Source organism: Artibeus jamaicensis, unplaced genomic scaffold (assembly GCF_021234435.1).
Source record: "Artibeus jamaicensis isolate MK-2021 breed Jamaican fruit bat unplaced genomic scaffold, CSHL_Jam_final contig_387, whole genome shotgun sequence".
NCBI lineage: Eukaryota > Metazoa > Chordata > Mammalia > Chiroptera > Phyllostomidae > Artibeus > Artibeus jamaicensis.
In genome coordinates this window covers 46430230-46444270 of record NW_026521812.1, presented here as the reverse complement: position 1 = coordinate 46444270, position 14041 = coordinate 46430230, and the positions used below count along the sequence as shown (strand labels likewise).

The following is a 14041-nucleotide window of genomic DNA, read 5'->3' as shown; positions in this document are numbered from 1 at the left end:
GATTAAAGTCACATGACCATATCAATAGATGCAAAAAAAAAAAGGCATTTAATGAAATCCAGCACCCATTTATGATAAAAACTCTCAGCTATGTGAGAATAGAAGGAATATACCTAAATGTAATAAAGGGCATATATGACCAACCCACAGCCAACATCATACTCAGTGGGCAAAAACTGTTTCCCTTAAGATTGGGAAGAACACAGGGATGTCTACTTTCACCTCTCTTATTCAACACAGTACTAGAAGTCCTATCCACAGCACTCATACAAAAAGAAATAAAAGCATCAAAATTAGAAAGGAAGAAAAACTCATTATTTGCAGATGACATGATACTGTATGAGTTTATAGAGAACCCTATTGATTCCACCAAAAATTATTAGATTTGATAAATTCAGTAAAGTAGCAAAATAAATATCCTGAAATCAATTGCATTTTTATACACTAGTAATAAACTAACAGAAAGGGAAACTAAAAAAACAATCCCTTTGAAAATTGCATCAAAAGAATTTTCTTGAGAATAAAAGATCTGTAAAAGAACTACACTTAGAAAATTATAATACACTGAAGAAGAAATTGAAGAAAATTCAATTAAGTGGAAGCATATACCATGTTCATCGGTAAGAAAAATTAACATCATTAAAATGTCTGTACTACACAAAGCAATCTACAGATTCAACACAATTCCTATCAAGTTACCAATGGCATATTTCTCAGAACTAGAAGAAGTATTCCAAAAATTTATATGGAACCACAAAAGACCCCAAATAGCCACAGTGGTCTTGAGAAAGAAAAACAAAGTTAGAGGATTCACACTACCTGATATCAAACTATAATTGTTACAAGGCCACAATAATCAAAGAGCATGCTACTGGCACCAAAACAGAGACATAGATCAATGGAACAGAATAGAGAGCCCAGAAATCAACCCACACTATTATGGCCAATTATTATTTGACAGAGGAGGCAAGGACATAAAATGGAGTAAATGATATATCTCTTTGGGCAAGGGAAATGAAAGAAAAATAAAACGAATGGCAATATATCGCACAAAAAAAAATTTTCTTAGTAAAGAAGACCATCAGTAAAATAAAGACAATTCATTGAATGGGAGAACATATTTGCAGATATATCTGATGAGGAGTTAATATCCAAAATGTATAAAGAACCTACAAAACAACACCAAAAACCAAACAATCCAATTAAAAATGGGCAAGGACCTGAACAGACACTTCTCCAAAGAAGACATACAGATGGCTAATAGACATAGGAAAAGATGCTCAATGTTACTAATCATCAGAGAAATGCACAGAGAAAACCACAATGAAATATCTCCTTATACCTGTCAGATTGGTATCATTAATAAACCAACAAACAATAGGTGCTGGTGAGGATGTGGAGAAAAAGGAATCCGTTTTACACCGTGGGTGGGAATGCAGATTGATGCAGCCACTGTGAAAAGCTGTATGGAGTTTCCTTAAAAAATTAAAAGTGGAACTGCTTTATGACCCAACATTTCCACTTCCAGGAATATATCTGAAGAAAACTGAAACACTGATTTGAAAGAATATGTATGTATACCACTATGTTTATTGCAGCATTATTTATAACAGCCATGATTTGGAAGCAGTTCAAGTGATCATCACTAGTAAAACTGTGGAGTAAAAAGCTGTGGTACATTTACACGGTGAAATACTACTCAGCTGTAAAAAAAAATGAAGAAGAAGAAGAAGAAATCTTATCTTCTGGGACAGCATGGATGGACCTAGAAGGTATTATGCTAAGTGAACTAAGCCAGTCAGAGAAAGACAAACTCTGTGTGATTTCACTTATATGTGGAATCTAATGAACAAAATAAAGAAACAAACAAAATAGAAACCGTCATAGATACAGAGAACAGAGTGACAGCTGTCAGAGCAGAGAGGCTGGGTGAAAGAGGTAAAGGGATTAAGAAAAAAATAGCACCTCATAGACAGTAGTGTGGTGATCACCATGGGGGAATGGGGTGGTGGGTGAAGGGGTTTAGGAAAGGGTAAAGGGGTGGTGCTAAATGATGATGTAAGGAGATTTGTCTAGAGAAGTTGAACAGGCAATACAATATATACTGATGATGTATTATAGTATTGTACTCCTGAAACCTATATAATTTTATTAACCAATGTTACCCCAACAAATTCAATAAAAATAAAAAAGACATTACTAGTATGCTAAGAAAAGAGAGAAAGGGAAACCATAAAATGCTCAATTAAAATCACAAAAGACAGAAAAGAGCTGAAGACAAAAGTACTAAAAAAGGAACAAAGGCAAGAAAGAGAAAACAGTAATAATCCAACTAACAGTATATTACTTTGAACATTAATGATCTACATGCACCAATTAAAAAACAAAGTGACTGTTAGAGTGAATCAAAAAGCAATACCCAACTACATGTTGTCTATGATAAAACCACTTTAAGTATAAAAACACACACATATATATACATATACATATATAAGTATAAAAAATATATATGTTGATTTTTAGGTATATAAAAGTATGTAAGTATATACATATAATGCAAGGAGAAAAATATACCATGCTAACACTAGTCAAAAGAAAGCAAGAATCACTGTATTAATTTCAGATGGTGTAGATTTCATAGCAAGAATAGTTATTGGGGATAAATAAAGGCATCACATAATTATTAAGGGGAAATTCTTCAAAAGATACAAAAATCTTTAGTGTATTTTTATCTAACAGAGTATCAAACTATGAGGGAAAAACTAATGGAGGTGCAAGGAGAAATAGATGAATCTACTGTAAGCGTTGGAGACTCCAACCCACTCTGTATCAGAAATGGACAGATCCACCAGACAAAATTAATAGGGACATGGATGAACTCGAAATGCCATCAACTTCCCTGGTTGGTGTGGTTCAGTGGATTGAGTGCTGGCCTGCGAACCCAAGGGCTGCCAGTTTGAATCCTGGTCTGGGTACATGCCTGGGTTGTAAGCCAGGTCCCCAGTGGGGGACACATGAGAGGCAACCACACACTGATGTTTCTTTCCTTCTCTTTCTCCTTTCCTTCCCCTCTCTCTGAAAATAAATTAATAAAATCTTGGAAAAACAAACAATTTTTAAAAAGCCATCAACTATCTGGATATAATGGACATCTACAGACTACTTCCTCCAAAAACATCACAAATCTTCTTAAGCTCCCATGGAACTTCCCCAAGATAGAACATATCCTAGGCCAAAGTATATATCTAGACAAATTTTAAAGGATAGAAATCATACAATGTCTGCTCTCAGATCACAGTGGAAATGAGAAATCAGTGACAGATAACTGGAAATTGCATAGAGACTAAACAAGACATGGGTCAAAGAACAAATCACATGAGAAATTTTATAACATTTGGAATTAAATGAAAATGGAAACATAGTTTCTTAATATGTGTGGGATGCAGTGAAAGCAGTACTTAGAACAAAATTTTAGCACTGAATACATATATTTAAAGGAAAACTCAAATCAATAACCTAAGTTTTTGCCTTAGAAAACTTGAAAAAGAGCAGTAAATTAAATCCAAAGTAAGCTGAAGAAAATAAATAAAAATTAGAACAGAAATCAATGAAATTCAAAACAAGAAATCAGTAGAGATAATCAATGAAACCAAAGGCTAATTCTTTAATAAGATCAATAAACTTCTTGACAACTGCAGAGAAATGGAGACAGAAGAGATAATTATTAATATCAGAACTGAAAAGTGAGACATCACTATAGATCCTTTAGAAATACAGGATAACAAAAATACAGACCAATACCTCTCATGATGATGGAAGAGCCAAATTCCTCAACAAAATATTATTTCCTGTATACCTGCAATGAACAAGTAGAATTTGAAATTAAAAACACAATTTTCCATAGCATCCAAAAACATGACAGGTATAAATCTAACAACATATGTGTAAGATCTATATAAGGAAATTATAAAACTCTAATGAACTAAATCAAAGAAAAACTACAGAAATGGATATTCATTTCATATTCAACATAGTCAAGGTATATATTTTTCCAACTAGATCTATAGATTCAATGCAACCCAAATAAAAATTCCAGCAAATTATTTTGGGGATATGAAAAAAACTATTCAAATTTACTTGGAAAGGCAAAAGACCCAAAACAGTCAACACAGTATTAAAGGAACAGAACAAAGTTGGAAAATTGACATTACCTGACTTCAGGACTTACTATAAAGCTACAAAAATTAAGATAAGGTATTGCTGCTTCAAGAGTAGACAGTAAATCAATGGGACAAAACAAAGCCAAGAAATAGATTCCTGTATAAGTCGACTAATCTTTGAGAAAGGAAGAAATGCAGTATAATGGGTCAGATAGTCTTTTCAACTATTGATGCTAGAACAACCAGATATATACATGTCAAAAAAATGAATCTAGATACAGACCTTATACCCTTCATAAAATGAACTTGAGCCCTGGCCAGCGTGGCTCAGTTGGTTGGGTATCATCCTGCAAAGCAAAATGTCACTGGTTCAATTCATGGTTGGGGCACATGCCCAAGTTGTAGGCCAGGTCCCTGGTTTGGGGCACGTGAGAGGCAACCAATCAGTGTTTCTCTCACATATCAATGTTTCTCTCCTTTTGTTTCTCTCCCCCTTCCCCTCTCTCTAAAACTAAAAAATAATAATAAATAAATTAACTCAAAATGCATCCCCTCTCTCAAAATTTTAATGGTAAAACACAAAACTATAAAGCTTCTAGAAGATAACATAGGAGTACCCTAGATGACTTTGAGTATCATAATGACTCTTTAGATACAGTGCCAAAGGTATGATTCATAAAAGAAATAATTGATTAGCCAGACCTGTCATATTTTAAAACTCCTGTTTTGTGAAAGACAGTGTCAAGAGACTGATAAGATGAGCCAGGGAGAAAATAGTTGCAAAACACACTTATTTTAAAGGACTGTTATCCAAAATATGTAAGGAACTCTTAAAACTCAGCAATAAGAAAATAACTCAAACAGACACCTCGCTAAAGATATACAGATGGGACTTCCACCAAGATGGAGGCATAGGTGGATGTGCTGTGCCTTCTCACACAACCAAGTTTAGAGACAACTAAATATTAGCAACAGAAAACACAGCCAGAACACAGAAAATTGAACTTTTCGGAAGTCTGTTAACAACAAATTCTTCAGCCTGACTTGGAAGGGGAGAAACCAGCAGCTGGTGGAGCAGGGTTGCACAGGAAAACTCGGTCGGATGGACTCAGGCTCCCGGAATCCAGGCGCACGGAATCCAGGCGCACGGAATCCAGGCGCAGGGTTGGACCTAGTGAGCGAACAAGCGAGAGAGCAGGGCTGCGAGTTGACTGTGGTCGCGCATTTGTGCGCGGATAGACAAGCAAGGGAGTGGGCGATTGGACCGGAACCCAGTGGGTCCCCACAGCAAGCTGCAGGGAGTGCCCGGCCATTTCCCTGCTCTGACCCCACCTCCACATACAGCGTCATAACCCAGCGACTCTGAGTAGCCTGGCCCAGGTGAACCATCTAAGGTGCTGCTCCTCACCCAGCGGCGGGAAACAGCAGAGGGGGTCGCCATTTCCCCGCTCTGACCACGCCCCCACATACAGCGTCACAACCCAGGGACCTGGGAGTCCAAGGCCCCACTCCTCGTACTTAACGGGCACGAACAAACCAAAAATGGCTCAAGAAGATCTCAAAGCCCCAGAGCCTATAAATCTAAGCGATGAAGAAATAGCAAAACTCTCAGACACACAGTTTAAACCACTGGTGATCAGGATCCTCATAGAACTGGTTGATTATACCCACAAATTAGACAAATATATGAAGGCGAAACTAATTGAAATGAATGGAATTGCACAGGACACCAATAGCAATGAAAAGGAAACTGGGACTCAAATCAATGGAGTGGACCAGAAGAAAGCAAATAATGGCCAAACAGAAGAGAGTGAAGAAGCAAGAATTCAAAGAAATGAGGAGAGTCTTAGGAACCTCCAGGACATTTTTAAACGCTCCAACATCCAAATTATAGGGGTACCAGAAGGGGGAAAGGCCACCAGTGGAAAACTTATTTGAACGAATAATAAAGGAGAATTTCCCCATCTGGCAAAGGAAATAGACTTCCAGGAAATCCAGGAAGCTCAGAGAGTCCCAAAGAAGTTGGACCCAAGAAGGAACACACCAAGGCACATCGTAATTACATTAGCCAAGATAAAAATGAAGGAGAGAATCCTAGAAGCAGCAAGAGCTAAGGGGACAGTCACCTACAAAGGAGTCCCCATCAGACTGTCAGCTGATTTCTCAAAAGAGACCTTACAGGCAAGAAGGGGCTGGAAAGAGGTATTCCAAGTCATGAAATCTAAAGACCTACAACCAAGATTGCTCTATCCAGCAAAACTTTAATTTAGAATGGAAGGACAGATAAGGTGCTTCTCAGATAAGACCAAATTCAAGGAGTTCATCATCACCAAGCCCTTATATGAAATGTTAAAGAGGCTTATCTAAGAAAAAGAAGTTAAAGAAACATGAACAGTGAAAGAACAACAAGCTCACAGATATTAACAACCACACCTAAAACAAAAGCAAACTAAGAGGACAGCTAGATCAGGAGTGGAAACATAAAAATGAAGATCTCAAGGAGGGTTAGCAACAGGGGAGTGGGAGGAGGAGAAGGTAGAAGAAGGTACAGAAAATAAGTAGCATAGACAGCAGATAGAAAATAGATGGGAGGGCAAGAATAGCATGGGAAATATAGAATCTAAAGGTCTTGAGACACATGGTCATAAACTAAAGGGGGGTAATGGTGGGGACAGGGGGGTAGGGTGGAGGGGAATGAAGGGGGGAATAGAACAACTGTAACAGCATAATCAATAAAAAATTAAAATTAAAATTAAAAAAATAAATATACAGATGGCCCTGGCTGGTGTAGCTCAGTGGATTGAGCACGGGCCTGTGAAGCAAAGGGTCGCCAGTTCAATTCCCAGTCGGGTCACATGCCTGGGTTGTAGGCCAGGTCCCCAGTGGGGGACACATGAGAGGCAACCACACACTGATGTTTCTCTCCTCACTCTTTCCCCTTCCCTTCCCTTCTCTCTAAAAATAAATCAATAACATATTTTTTAAAAGATATACAGATGGCAAGTAAGCATATGAAAAGATGTCCCACATCATGTTATTAGGCAACTGCAAATTAAAACAGTGAAGTGCCACCACACACCTATTAGAATGGCTAAAATCTGGAATGCTGTCAACACCAAATGTTGACAAGGATGTGAAACAACAGGGACTCATTCATTTCTGGGGAGACTGCAAAATGGTACAGCCCCTTTGGAACACAAATGTCCTTATAAAACTGAACATACTCCTACTATCTGGCCCAGCAATTACAGCCCATGATATTTACTCAAAAGGAATTGAAGGTTTATGTTCACATAGAAACCTGCACACAGATATTTATAGCAGCTATATTCATAACAGTCAAACTTTGGAAACAACCAAAATGTCCTGCAGTGGGTGAGTGGATAAATAAACTGTGGTACATCCAGAGAATGGAACATTATTCAGTACTAAACAGAAATCAGTTATCAAGCTATGAAAACAAGGAGGAACCTTAAATGCCTCTTACTAACTTAAAGGAAAAAATCTCAAAAGGCTACATAGTGTATTATTCCAACTATATGACATTCTGGGAAAAACACTGGTTACCAGGGGTTAGGGGGAAGATAGGATGAATAGGGAGAGCACAGGAGAATTTTAGAGCAGTGAAAATACTTTTTACAATGCTATAATGTTAGGAACATGTCACTCACTATACACTTGTCTAAACATACTGAAAAAACAATACCACGAGTGAATCCTAATGTAATCTATAGACTTAAGGTCATTATGATGTGTCTATAGGTTCATATATTGTAACACATGTTCCACTCTAGTGAGGAATGTTGATTATGGAGGAGGTCTAAACATGTGTGGTAGCAGGCGCTAAATGGAACTACTATAAAAAATAAAGTTTAAAAAACAAACAAATAAATCAGTAGTTTCCAGGGGCTGGGATGACTACATGGCTACATGACTTAATGCATCTGTCAAAATGCATTAGACATATACTAAAAAGTGTGTATTTTACTTTATGTAAGTTACACCTTAATAAGCCTCACTTTAAAAAATGAGATGGATAGACATGCCATGCTAATATGAATCAAAGGAAAGCTGGAACAACCATAATATCACATAAAATAGAATTCAAAGCAAAGAACATTACCACAGATAAAAATGATGATTTCATAGTGGCAAATGAGGCCAATCAAGAGAACATAATTCTAAATACATAAACATCTAATATCAAAGCTTCAAAATATGAAAGGTAAAATGATAGAACTTAAAAGAAATAAATCTACAGTTTTTGTTGGAGTTTTCTTAATAATGAAGTGAAACAGCAAACCAATACAACTGTAAGAGATTTAAAGAACACTACCAACCAATTTGACCTACTTGACAATTCCAACAACAGCAGACGTCACATTCCTTTCAAGACACATGGAACATTTGCCCAGGTAGACTATATTCTGAATCATAAAACAAGTCTTGATAAATTTCAAAGTATCTGAATCATACAAAGTAAGTTCTCTGACCCAGTACAATTACATTCGAAACCCAGTAACACAAAGATCTCAGGAAAATCCCCTTAAGATTTATAATTAAAAAAACATACCTCTCAATAATCCATGGGTCAAAAGAAAAATTAGAAACTATATAAATGCAAGGGAGAAATAAGGTCATTGGTATACAAACTTTTCCAGAAAATGAAGAGGGAATACTTCCCAATGCATAATTTAGGCCCAGAAGATAACAAACCTGGGGGTAAAAAACAATCAAACATTACAAGCAAAAAACTGTCCCCAAGACTACAGATAATAGCCATTGTAAACATTGTGCTAAAATTATAAATAAAATGCTAGCAAATGAAATCCAGTGATATATAAAAAAGAATAACCAAGTATGGTTCATTCCAAGAATAAAAGGTTGGTTTAACATTAAAAAATTGGCCAATCTAATTTACCATATTAATAGAATAAAAAAAGAAACACTATATGATCATCTCCCATCCAAGTACTAACCAGGCCCGACCCTGCTTAGCTTCCGAGATCATACAAGATCGGGCGCGTTCAGGGTGGTATGGCCGTAGACTGATCATCTCAATAGATGTAGAAAGAGCATTTAACAAAAACCCAACATCTATTCCTAATAAAAATTCTCAGCAATGCAGGAATAGTAGGGAACTTCCTCAAACTGACAAAGGGAATCTGTGAAAAATCTACTAACATGTTTGATGCTGAAACAAGCACTGAATGTTTTGTGCCTAAAGTCAGGAACAAGACAAACATATCTATTGTCACGACTTCTATTCAGCATTATATTTGAAGTTTTCTGGCTAATGCAGTCAGGCAAGAAAAGGAAGTACGAGGCATTGAGACTGGAGATGAGAAGTAAAACTGTCTTTATTCATGGACAACATGACTGTGCAGAAAATCTGAGGGAACCTTAAAAACACTATTGGAATTTATAAGCAGCAAAAATATGAAATACCTAGGGATAAATCTGATTTAAAAAAATATGAGGCCTGGCCAGGTGGCTGAGTTGGTTGGAGTGTTTTTCTTTACATCAAAAGGCTGCAGGATTGATTCCCAGTCAGGACACATACTTTAGTTCTGAGGGTTTTGAGTTCAGTCCCCCATCTGGCCATGTAAGAGAGGGAACCAGGTGGTATTTTTCTCTCACCTCAATCTCTCAACCTCGATCTTTCTCTCTCTCTTCTCTCCTGTTTCTCTCCACCTTCCTCTCTCTAAAAAAAATTAATAAATATACCCTCGGGTGAGGATTAAAAAAAATGTGAAAGAGCTGTATGCTGGAAACTACAAATCATTGCTTAGAGAAATTTTAAAAGACATAAATAAATGGAGAAACATACCTTGTTCATGATTTAGACGTCTCAATGTCATTAAGATATCAGTTCTTCCTTTATTGATATACCAGCTATAGATTCATAGCAATTCTGATCAAAATCCCAGTCAGCTTTTTAAAAAATAGAAGACAAAATGATTATAAAATACACTATTTACTTAATATTGAAACTGGATAGCATATGAGTCTTCACTGGATAGCATTTAATGATTAAAGGCAACTATTCTGCATCGTATGAGATCACTTGGAAGGTCACCTTACCTGTCTCTTTCAAAATCTTTGCTTCTCCAGTACCTGACCTTTTTTTTATTTTTCATTTTGAGCTTGTGTAAAGTTTCCTTGGAAGAAATGTTTAGTCTACAGTTTTATTAAAGTATTGCATAAGGATTGCTCCCACATTTTTAAAGACAGGACATAATGAAATAGGTGAGTTTCCACACATATATCTGAAAATGACTACTGAAAGAAGAAACATCTCATTAACAGCAGTGAAGTGTGGTGTAAATACTGCTAATCAGGAAGTTAATAGCGTAGATTTAACTTAAGTGTCGTGAAAATTTATCAGAATTAGAATTCAGCCAAATAATAAAGTTGAAAGGGGAAGCCTCCAATTCCTCATAGAAAGTTCCTGACTCCTTTTAAATGTATTTTAAAATATTCAAGTTAATATTAAATTATAAAATTCATAAGCACAAAATTTAATAACAAAATAATTTAGTTAATAAGTCCGGTAGGCTTTTCATATCTGTTACATACTATAAAATGACCGCATTGTAATATGGCTTTTACTATTTTAATTCACATTTAGAGAAAAGTTTGAAATAATGTGTCAGGCATGAAAATAATTTCAAGTGTCATTTCATTTACAGGTCTGCATTACATTTACTGAATTTGGAAAAATGCAAAATATTTGTAACTTTCTTGTTGAAAAGCTAGATAGCTCTGTTGTCATCAGCCAGCCCCGGTTCTATCACACTCCAGGTTCTGTTGAGACTCTTCGGTAAGTTAAACATATCTTTAACTAAATTATCAATTAATTAAAAACTATTCAGTGCTACAGTTCATTGAATGCCATATTAATAACCTCTGCATTTAATTCCTAAGACGGCAAGCCTGTCTTGTTGCTGTTGAGAATGCATGGCGCAAAGCTCAAGAAGTGTGTAACCTTGTTGGCCAAACTCTAGGAAAACCTTTATTAATTAAAGAAGAAGAAATTAAAGAATGGGAAGACCAAATAGATGATCACCAGTCATCCAGACTCTCAAGTTCATTAACTGTACAACAAAAAATCAAAAGTGCAACAATACATGCTGCTTCAAAAGTATTTATAACTTTTGAAGTAAAGGGGAAAGAGAAGAAAAAAAACCATCTCTAAAATTCCAACCAAAATGTACTGTGTTTGTATCTTTTTGTCTATTTTTATACTTTTTATAATGTTTGCTTTTGCCTGAATATATATACATACACATATAGAGTATATAATGTGTTCTTCCCAAAATTTGTGAATCCTTGAATATAGTCCCAAAGAATACTTATGTTTACTTTCTATTTTTAAAACCTCACTTTGGGAAATACTCTTTGGAAATAAATATGTGCACATTTGTACAATGAATTTATGCTACTGCATGTGTAACTTTTATATTTCTATTATAGGGAGAAATGCTGACACTATTATTCATATGACTATTAACATTAATAGAAAGAATGAAAAGCAATTGTAATTTGATAAATGGGTAAGGAAGTATATTGTGAAAATATTTTCATGCCAGAAATAAGAAATAATAAGTACATGGACCAGATAATATATAAGCTCTTCATCAGGGCTTCTTTGAGTATAACAGCATTCTCCACTACAAATATAATGCAAGCCATATATGTAACTTAAAATTTCCTAGTAGACACATTTAAAAAAATAAAATAAGTATAAACTAATTTTATATTTTATTTAATAGTATATCCAAAATATTATCATTTCAGCATGCAATCAATATTTTAAAAATAATGAACAGGTATTCAGAATAATTCATTTTTATACTAATTCTTCAAAATCCAGTGTATATCCTGTATCTCAATTCAGGTGCTAAATTTTCATCAGAAATACTTGATCAGTATTTATTTTCTAAAATTTATTTAAAACAATAGATTCACACACCCAGCTTGTTCCAAGTATGCTTAAAAGATCTAATAGCTGTATAACCATTGTTTTAAATTAAAATTTTTAAAAAATTAAAATTCAGTTACCTTGGTTATACTAGCTACATTTCAGATGCTCAAAAGCCATAATAGCTAATGGCCACCATGTTGAACAGGGCGGGTTAATACACTGAGATAATACTGATCCTAAGAGTATTTGAGATGTAACTGTGTATGTGTCGTTGCTTTTACATTACACATCATCTACATAGGCCTTCCATTCCCCACAATAACAGCCTAGGTTTTTCCTTTGAGATATCTTGATACTTATATACCAGTATTTCTTTCCTACAACACATTCCAATATATAGTTTCTATCCCCACCTTCTGTAAGCGGCATTGGAACAGTTTTATCCATTTCTTCTGTAGTGTCCTTGGCAGTAAGGAGTGTGGAAGCTAAGATGAAAGTGTTAGAATATGACACCACTATATTCAAATCCTGACATTACTCCCAGAGTGTAATCTTCAGAATAGAGATCTTGTCTTTCCTTTCTTTCTTGGGTGCTACATTCTCACACCTGGGATGGTGTCAGGGCCAACAGTAAGTCCACAACAAATATTTGCTCAGAAAATTTGCCAGTTGTGTAAACTTGGCAAGGCACTTTAATCTCTTTAAGCTTCTCTTTCTTCAGAGAGAAATGAAACTAGTAATACTGTAAGATTAAAGTTGATAAATATAAAACCATGAAATTAATGCCTAGTACATAGTAGTCACTCAGAAAATGGTAGCCATAATATCAACTACAACTATCATTATATTCTCTGATTACTGTCAGCTCAATTAAAAGTTGACTTTCCTAAATCTAATGCTAAGATGAATTTTTAGTCATACGAAAAATATGCCCTGGCTGGTGTGGCTCAGAGGATTGAGTGCCAGTCTGCAAACCAAAGGGTCGTCGGTTTGATTCCCAATCAGGGCGCACATGCCTGGGTTGCAGGCTGGGTACCCAGTTGGGGGCATGCAAGAGGCAACCAATTGGCGTATCTCTTGCACATTGATGTTCTCTCCCTCTCTTTCTCTCTCCCTTCCCCTCTCAAAATAAAGTCTCTTTAAAAAATAAAGTTACCAGAAAACCAGTATATGTTGAATTTTTTTAAATACACTTTTTGATTATGCTACTACAGCTGTCCCATTTCCCCCCCTTCACTCCCCTCCACCCTGCACACCCCTCCCACCCACATGCCTCCCCCTTTACTTCATGTCCATGGGTCATACATGTAAGTTCTTTGGCTTCTACATTTCCTATACTATTCTTAACCTTCCCTCTGTCTATTTTCTCTCTACCCCTTATGCTACTTATTCTCCATGCCTTTTCCCCCCTCTCCCTGCCTTCTACTCCCCTGCTGATAACCCTCCATGTGATCTCCATTTCTGTGATTCTGTTCCTGTTCGTAGTTTAGTTTGCTTTTGCTTTAGGTGTGGCTGTTAATAACTGTGAGTTAGTTGTCATTTTACTGTTCATACTTTTGATCATGTTCTTTTTCTTAAATAAGGCCTCTAACCTTTCGTATAAGGTCTGCCAGCTGACACCTTGCCCTCCCTGGTCCTCAGTTGTTTCCTTGCATAGAGTCCTCTCCCCCCAGCTGCTGTCTCCACCCCTCCTACCAGTCTGGATGAGTGTTTCTTCTTTAACTCCTTGGTTATTGGACTTTCGTACAGTTCAATTTTTCTGTCAGTTCTGGTTGTTTTTCGTTTTTAAATTGTTGTCCTCCTTTTGGTTGTGGGAGGAGGCACAGTGTGTCCACCTATACCTCCATCGTGGCCGGAAGTTCTGAATTTTTACTTTAAAAAAGTTCGTATCTTAGCTTTTATTTAACCAGTTGAGCAGAAAGTGCAATTTGGGCTGTATATCAAGAAAAAGTTG

General features: G+C 36.1%; 1 protein-coding gene across 1 annotated transcript in view; it reads left to right on the top strand.

The window, feature by feature from the left end:
• The window catches only part of IRAK1BP1 (interleukin 1 receptor associated kinase 1 binding protein 1), a 31030-nt gene extending 17816 nt beyond the window's left edge, over window positions 1–13214 (top strand). The window contains exons 3-4 of the mRNA XM_053664905.1: window positions 10853–10983; window positions 11088–13214. Coding sequence (XP_053520880.1) covers window positions 10853–10983; window positions 11088–11358 — 402 coding nt within the window. The 3' untranslated portion in view covers window positions 11359–13214. The remainder of the gene's footprint in view (window positions 1–10852; window positions 10984–11087) is intronic.
• The last annotated feature ends 827 nt before the right edge of the window (window positions 13215–14041 follow it).